The sequence below is a fragment of the Echiichthys vipera genome (genome assembly GCF_963691815.1).
Source record: "Echiichthys vipera genome assembly, chromosome: 12".
In the NCBI taxonomy this organism is placed as follows: Eukaryota; Metazoa; Chordata; class Actinopteri; order Perciformes; family Trachinidae; genus Echiichthys; species Echiichthys vipera.
The window spans coordinates 7,075,032-7,084,174 of record NC_139837.1 but is presented as its reverse complement, the minus strand read 5'-3'; the positions used below and the strand labels follow the sequence as shown (position 1 = coordinate 7,084,174).

The window sequence follows — 9,143 nt, the reverse complement described above, 5'->3', positions numbered from 1 at the left end:
CTCCAACCAGGAAATGAGCTGCAGACAAAAACAGACACTGAGAAGGAGGTGATAAAAAGAAGAAATGCTTCACCATCACATGAGCCTCACTTCTTTCTTTCTCCGAAGAGAGGACTACATTAATAAACCCCCAGTTATCCAGTCCCCCTCACATTTAAGCCCCATGTACAGATCCATGATGCACACATTTCAAAATTAAACTTATTATTGAGCGGTTTCTCTCATCCTCCATCACAGCAAACTGTAGGCCACAGCAAAGAAGGGGAGAAGAAGTTTTTTATTTCTTTTTGTTTTCAAAAAACTTTATTGAAAGTGACCAGCAGATACAAATGCAAATACCATAAGATACGTTGTTGCTGGTGTAAACATCAACACAGGGGAAGAAGAAGTGGACTCACTTGCGCAAGGCTGCTGACGTCACGCCAAGCAGCCATACGTCACTACGGGCGGCCATCTTTCTGCACCCAGTCTGTAATTGGGGCTTCAGAGACTGTAAAAGCATGATGTTGTTGGGTCTTTTGATTGAAGCACGGCCCCTAGTGGATCCCCCGGTTGCCCTCGTCCAAAGAACCACAACACACCGTTTGGTCAGAGTTGCTGCACGAGCTGAGAAATGATAGCGTGTGTTAGTGCGCCATCTAGTGGAGATGTGCACCATAAACACAACAAACTCTTTATTTATTTTTTTTATTTGAAATTTGAACAAATATAGTAGAAACAGAACAGTGTGGCATCATACTTGACACAGATAGATGTGTGTGTAAAGACAGTCACTTCTGTCAGAAAACAATACATATTAAATTATAATGACATTACATAACAATTCAAGATTCAAGATTCAAGAAGCTTTATTTGTCACAAGGGAAATGATTGTGCAACAGTTTCAATACAAAGATGGGAAAGGGTCAGAGTAACAATAAGCATAAAAACATAAATCAAATCAAAATAAAGCTAACATCAAATAAATCAAACAATGAACTAAGTGTGACAGAGTGCAAGGGACATTGTGTTTGAGCGTAGGTTTATACAATATACAACAATACGCAGCGTGCAGTTTAGCAGTAAGTTGAAATAAGATAAGTACAAACTAAATATGTGATGAGGAGCGATAAGTGAAACAGTGTTAAAAGTGTAGCAGCATTTCTTACTGAAGTAAGTTATAATACAATTAAATAAAGTGATGCAGTGATGATATAAAGTGACAAAGCAACAAAGTGACATTGTCTCAGGACACAGTGTCTCCACTGTTCCTTACCTGACCTGTAGATGAATTATAGAGTTTGATGGCCACCGGAAGAAAAGACTTCCTCCGGCATTCAGTGTGACACCGGGGGAGGATGAGTCTGTGGCTGAAGGTGCTTCTGCTGGAGGTCAGCAGCTGGTGGAGAGGGTGCGTGTTGTTGTGTTGTACTTAATAAGATACAACGGCAGAGAGAAAAAGAAGACAGTAAATAAAGTAAAAATAGATACATGTAAAGAACTTAAATTAAGACGCGGGCTACACTGTTATACATCTTTGAAAAGGTCATGTAACTTATCTTTGGTGTAATTACATTTCTTATTTTTGATAATCTGGATCGACTCAAAATAGTTACAAAATTCAAATTTGATAAACAGAACAAACTCAAGTTTTATCTGAGGATGAGAAAGACGTCACTACAGTTAACTATTATTAAGCAAATGCATTATATATATTATCTGTTACATATCCATTATAATGATACATTCATGTAACCTACTATATTATAGGCCTACATTATTTTATACTGTATAACTACATCTCACCTTGTATCTTATATGCACCCATGCATTTTATGCACTATTATATTTTTGCTGTATATATTAATACAGAAAAACACTCATATTACCTCATCAGATTATTCTTTGTCTGGTGTTTACACTTTGCAGCTGATAATCAAACCATTGTCCCTTTTTCCTCTATTCACTTTAATTGCTCTTGTATAGTTTCACTTCTATTGTTATTTAGTTAGTTTTATGTAGTTTTATTATTTATTTTATTTTACTTTCTTCATTTATCTGTACTTATGTATGTCCTTGTGTTGCTACAACAACAACTGAATTTCCAAACTGTCCATCTTTTATCATTTTGTATTCATTTTTTTATATGTAGACTCTATTTTGGTGCCATTAAAGCCATTCGTGGTTTATCAAATTAAAACCGTATTAGCTTCACCTTTGGTCTGACCTTTGACCTTTGAAACGATTAAATATAAATACACAAACACTCCCAAAGTTCTTATTTAAAATGAATTTGTTAGAACAGACATCATCTATATTTACTAAAATCAGTTTGGAAATGTTTAAAAGACTGAACTAAAGAAAGAGATGGTGTTATATCTGGGCTACCTTTAACTTTATTAATAAATACAAGTTAAATTCTGGAGAACAAAGGTGTGTTTTCCAGATCATACCGTTAAATTATACTCAAGTAAGCAATTGATGAACAGCAGATTCATATTTTCTGGATTTTGTCGTAAAAGAAGTTCAAAACAATTAAGATATTGCAACGAGGAGATTGACTGACAATCTGTATTTCTACAACTAACGTTTTCTTAAGTATTCATATATGTATTAAAATGTGTCTTTAAGGTGTTTTCACATTTCGTTTAATGTTTCAAAACAAGTGTGTGTTGAATGCAAAGATGAAGCTAAACACAACTGTCATGTTTTATTCTTTCAGATTCACTTCCTGTAGTTAAGAATTGCAAATGTTGATCTTTATTCATTCATAAATATAATTTGTATTAATTATCGAGTATCTGCAGGGTGTACCTTTAGATCATGAACAGCTCTTCTAACATTGGGAGGCTGAACCCTTGTCAGCAATATGATACTTTGTGTATTTCAAGGAATAGCTTTTTTTGGTTGAGCTGCTCTCATCAACAAATGCATGTAAACTGTCACTATGAGGCAGTGGAAAATGTTTTTGTTAGTTGTCACAACTCAAAAATGTTGGGAAATGAAATGACACTGTTAGTAGACTTTAATGCCCCCGACATCACTGAAATGATTTAGTTTAGAAATACAGGTAGGTATAAATATCTTTTATATTGTATTTCTATATTACTGTTTTGATGTGTCTCTATGTAATGCTGCTGTTGCACAGCTTGGGATCAATAAAGTATTTCTATTCTATTCTATTCAGAAAAACTTAGAAATACCAGGAAAAAAGGGAAACATCAGTATCTTACGGGACTTGCTTTTTAATAGTTGTTTCATATATCAAATTGAAGAGTTGTTGTTGCTGCAAACAGGTTGGAGGGCTATACATTTAACCTAATTAACACCAGTTGCATCATTATACAGTGGGCCATTTTCTACGTTTGTCTGCATTAAGCCGCACCAGTTAAATAACTCTACATTTTGTAATCGACTGTATTCTGACTGAGTCTATAAAGTTCTCTTCACCTGCAGCACGACTCTGAGCTCCACACTGTAAGTCCAGATACTTTGACTTTACTTTTAAAACAAGAAGAGGCATGAGATTCCATGTAAACTAGTTAAGAAATGCATTATTGAGATACTTAATTTGTTTAAGTAGATTCAACATAAAGGCCAAAAGACCTGGCCTCAAGTTGAACACAGTAAAAGGCAAATCATTTGTACTTGTCATTAATCAAAGTACAATTTTTAGTTGTTAAAACTTAAAAATAAATTCCCCACTAAAATCTTGACTTGTATTCATAAATGATATATAAACTAACAAACACAAAATATAGCTAATTTTTGCTAAACTTTATGCAAAGTTGCCAAAACCCAATGTTGCAAAGGCACAAAATGCACTGTGAAAAGACTTTGTATTTAGATGGATCATTTCGCTGACAGAGTAGCAGTTGAATACATAATGTTGTGCAAAGCAGAGGAGGCTGACTGAAATGCACAAGGCATCTGCATCATGAAGACCCTACTGAGTATGAGAGACAAACTTGTCTGTACTGTGAAATGAAAGTGGAGTCTACACTTGTCTGACAGTCACAGAGCAGGCCTCTATGAGCTCACATGACAAACACATGAAACAGACATTCGCTCTAGGGCCCGTAAAAGTCAAATGAAATCACTTGTATTGTTTACCACCTCTGCCAAACGGTGTGAAACTGTCTAAGTTAACAGTTAACATACATGATACAGTGATGATGATGTCATCTTCATAGCTGTACTCAAATGTGGGCTACACACCAAATTTCAAAAACATAACATTTTTCTAATTTGACGGCAGCGTCATACAATATTTTCTTTCCATCAATTTGACATGAAAAATAAATCACCAATTTCTAGAATGAGGGAAAACCAATGGACGGGGAAAATGCCATCTTCTTGCACTCAACTGTCAATTTACTTTGTAGTCCTCTGACTGAGCAACGGAGAAAATGCAGGGTTTTTTTCAATCACGTGGAGATAACGCCCTATAGTCTGCAGTCTATAGAAGATATTTTAAGTCAAATTAATAAAACACAAAATCTTCCTCTGTGAAAACGAGAGAAAAGCAACCGTCTTCATCAAACAGGCCCGGACTAGTTTGGAGCGGATTAGCCAATGAGATTTTGACTTGCTGAAGTTCATAATGAGCCAGTAAGAGGTTTTAAGTTTGTTCAACTTAACCGATTTGTACGCTCAGTGATCACATCGTAATAGTACAACGCACTTAGACTGTTTAAGTAATGCAACAAAACTCACAATTTGAACTGACACAAATTCTGGTGCAGAACAGTGCAGAAGTAAATCAAGCTTCTGTCTCACGTACAGGCTTACAAAAGAACATACAGTCCTTATTTATTTCATCACAGTTGTGTACATCATATAACCAATAAACCTCACATCTGCAGTAGTTCTTCAAACACTAAATAATTGAAGGCCAAATGAACTCAAATCAAACATCCTTGTTCTCTTGAAACATCTTTTCTTAAAGTTGCACATAAAATTTGAACTAAATCCAACTTTCAAGTTTCTAAAAGAGCGTTTTAGGGCACTTGGTGAGCATGCAAGTAACCATTTTTATATACAAGTATATAAACTGTTATACTTGTATCCTATACTGCAATTTTTTAGACAATCATACTGTCTGCAAATGCAAAGACGAACTATAACATACATGCATTCAAAGTCCAATCATTTGTGAAATTTCAGTGTTTGAAACAGGAAAAAGCTTTCCGGTAAACATTCTGTGCTGAAATTGGAAATCAGAATCAGCCTCTAACTCTGAGAGACATAACATGCATTAAATGTTTTTTGCAACAACTTAACAAAACTCCTCCTGTGGCCTAGTTTATGTGGACCTTATAACTCTCCTGAAAGGGGCCCCCGGGCAGGCCAGTAAGTAAAACTATAGGATGGGCAGGCTGATACAAACCCATCCTTTTCAGACAATTCCTCTGACCAACTTAAAAAACCAATGGCAACCTCTAAAAGCCTGTCTTTGTCACCCTTAAACCCCAAGATGCTCTAAAACACCATTGTGCAGTTAAACCTCATAAATTTGTCGCAGGGACTGATTAAACATCACGGGAATTGAAACACTAAAGATTTTGTCTTGGTCCCTTTTGGATGAGGGACAATGGTCCATTCACGGGGAGACACGCAGACAAAAAGAGTGTTTAAGGGGAGATGCAGCGAGCTGAGGGGTTCGGCCAGTCCCCTCCATATGTGATACAAGGTGGCCCCAGCGAGGGGGACAAAGGACCAGGTGACAGGGACGATGGGCTGCAGGGTCACAGGACGTGCAAACAACATTATAGGGGGCGTGAAAGCAGAAGACCCCCCTCGTCACTGATGAAATACTGACATGATTTTAAACACCGAGGCATATTTTTCATGGTGATACATTTAAAGAGCAAGGACGGATCGTTTCCTGAAGAATGATACGCTTTGAGAATATGATCAACAGGCAGATTTTCTCTAAATTTGTGCTCAGAGGCTAATTTAACTGTTGAGGATAAACAGCACTAATAAGTGTCAATGAAATATCAACACTCGTAAAATCTGCTGTGTCAAAAAACAGCAATGAAACTATTATTTTTCTTGCATATTTCCGGCTATAAAAAGCATCTTGCTCCTCAACTGAACGAGATCAGCTATCTAGTAAATTATTGAGGATTAGGGCATTTAATTCAGAGCCTGTTGCACCCTTCAAAAACATCTCCAAGCTACAGTACACAAACCAAGATCTCCACATGAAGCTGTATGTCCCACTTGCCTCAGAATAACAAAAGTTAATTGTATAAAAGTGAAAAGCAGCCCAGACAACCACAGGGTGCTGGAGTGAAAGGGGCTGTAATGTTTACTGGGTATTCTTATGCTTAACCAAACCCAGTCCTATTTAGAAGTGATGTTTGCTCAGCTTTTGGATGCATAATTAGGTTTTTTTTTTACATTATAAAAGCCCCAGGCCCCTGTCATGACCTGCTACATATTTTACATTTTACAAATTAAATATGTTTTAGAGTTCATAATATGATCCTGAATGCATTAGACTTGGATCCTTAATTGACTCCAATTGGGAGAAGCTAAAAAAACTCGTTCCAAAGAAACATGAGACACTAAACCCAAAAGTTAAAAGATAAAATAGATTGGATGTTTTTGTTTGTTTTTTAAAAACATTTGCTTGTGCAACAGTTTTTCCCCCCAGAATTTGATGCAGATTGAGTTTCAAGTTGGAAAAAAAGCAAATTACACAGTAAAATGTATCATACAAAATATCAGAAACTTTTTATTAATAATTTCGTTCACAAAAAGAAACAGTGTAAACAGTTAAAACCTTTAAAGAACGTCTCCTTAAAGACAACAAATATCATTATTATTTCCTTCAAACAGTCATAATAGTGGCTTCTCTTCTATCGCCGCCTAAAGCCTACTGCGCCCTTTTTGTCTTCAACAAAAGTTATTTATACAAATATTATGTTTCATGAGCTCCACATACAAATACATTATTTCAAAGGATAATTAAAAATATACAGGCTACACCAGTAAGCCCGTGTGTGAGAAAGGAATGATCAGCATTTTAAAAAATAGTAACATATCAAAATAAAATGTGCAAAATATCCGTCGTTCTATAGTGAAAATCTAAATGTTTAAGTTGCTCGAAAATTTGCAAAACATTCAGAAAACATTTGATGCAATTCTAAATGAGTTTGTGCATTGAAATGAGGCCTTCACTTGAAAGAACTAAGGTGGACCGAGTCGCTCCAGAAGTCCCTCCAGGCGAATCTGGAGGCCGCGGCGGTGGGAAAGTGCTGGTGGTACCTTGGAGGAAGAGTGACGGAGGCCGGATGCTGAAGAGACGGGTAGGCTAAGGGAAAGGGTACCGCCTGAGAATGAGGTAAACAGCCCGCCTTCTCCGTGTCTAGTAAGCAGGTGTGAAAAGGTTTCCCATCCCGGACTAGGATCGGAACAACGACACGGCGCAGCAGCGGAGGCTGCGGTATATCCGCGTCCTGCAGCGCTCCCTCCGCACGGCCTCTCTTCATCTTGTAGCGGTGGTTCTGGAACCAGATCTTCACCTGGGTAGGGGTCAGGCTAAGGAGCCGGGCCAGCTGCTCCCTCTCCGGGCCGGACAGGTAGCGCTGCTGACGGAAACGCCTCTCCAGCTCCAGGGTCTGAGCCTTGGAGAACAAAACCCGGCGCTTCTTGCTCTTCTTGCTCTTGTCGGGCTCCGAATTCAGGGACGAGTCATCCGGCTTTGTTGAGTCGGGGGAGGCCTCGAGACTACCTTCGTCAGAAGCTGCGGAAATACATTATGCAGGTTAGTCCAAAATTCATATAGGGCAAAGAAATAATGGTATATCACACATTTTTGAGCCCCCTCTCTCCTTAGGACGTCATCTATCTATCTATCTATCTATCTATCTATCTATCTATCTATCTATCTATCTATCTATCTATCTATCTATCTATCTATCTATCTATCTATATATATATATATATATATTAAATAATAATGCTATGAAAATAACAAGCTCGATTAAAGGTTCTTTATTATTTAAAAAATAAGCTATTAAAATAAAAACAATAATATTTTTTATACTCGGGCGAATGGATGGATGATATTTCAATAAATTGCATGCAACAGATTAAGCATCATCAACCTGCCATGGTTTTAATCATGTACTCACACATGCAAGGACTCCGGTCGCAGTCCATCCAGGAGCTGTACGGCGAGCTGGAGGAGCAGGAGGAGTAGAGCGGGGAGGACCGCGGCGCTGCCTCCGCATCCTGCTCAGGCAAATCCAGGATGCTCCTGACGGAAAAACTGAACTTGGTCGGGGCGGCCATCGCGTCCGTGCGTGCAATCCGGGGTTTGTTTTGCGTTAAAAAAAAAAAAAGTAAATTTATCCAAGAAGGAGAAAGAAAACGCAGCGGATCCACTCCACTTTACGCGCTGTCCAAACACCAGCTCGGAAACCAATGTGTGCACTGGGCTCAGTGTTTACACAAACAGCACTCCATAAGCTGCAAACACAAGGCTGCTGCGCTTATAAAGCCTCCTCCTACCGCTGAGTACCTGAATGGCTGGAGTGCTGTCACCCAATGATGGTAGGTGCGGAGTAAGAAAGGAAAACCTTCAACAATGAGCGAAGGAAACACTCGTCATCATTACAGATTCGTCTCGTATCGTCAAACTGGGGAACAGATAATGGTGATTGTTGGAGCTGAATCACGTCTTGGGTGGCAACTGACAACAGAGCCCATCCCATCATCAAACCCCCCCTCCTCCCTCCCTGCTCTCGCCCAAACAACGTGTCCAACATTTGCATACAAAGTGAGCAATTAGCGTGATGCCTGCAAGTTGGTTTAACTAATGCGTCCATTAGAGGCGTATTAATTGCAGGCGTGAGAAGTGTTGACGTTTATGGATGGTTGAGGAAATTTCCTTTGACATATCCAGGGAAGGTTTCACAGGAAATTCCTTCTTTTGGAGTTTTCCGGATGGTTTATGATGTGTAGGCTAACATGCACATTTAAAAACGGCTACAACTTTACTTAACATTTAATAAATAGTTTCTAACACACTATAGTGTTGTTATAAGCATAGAAGTTTTTTTTTGTCCACAGCTGTAACTCCTCCTGTGGGGGCTGGTGTAAAGACACAATACACAAGTAGATAAAAAGGTAAAATATGATATTATAGT

The 9,143-nt window shown here is 38.2% G+C and overlaps 1 protein-coding gene across 1 annotated transcript; it reads right to left on the bottom strand.

The window, feature by feature from the left end:
* Positions 1-7,166: 7,166 nt before the first annotated feature.
* nkx2.9 (NK2 transcription factor related, locus 9) lies at positions 7,167-8,286 on the bottom strand (the record flags this gene model as incomplete). Its single annotated transcript, XM_083923960.1, has 2 exons — positions 7,167-7,735; positions 8,127-8,286. 2 exons carry the CDS (start codon positions 8,284-8,286, stop codon positions 7,167-7,169), a joined length of 729 nt encoding a protein of 242 aa, XP_083780086.1.
* Between the last annotated feature and the right edge of the window lie 857 nt (positions 8,287-9,143).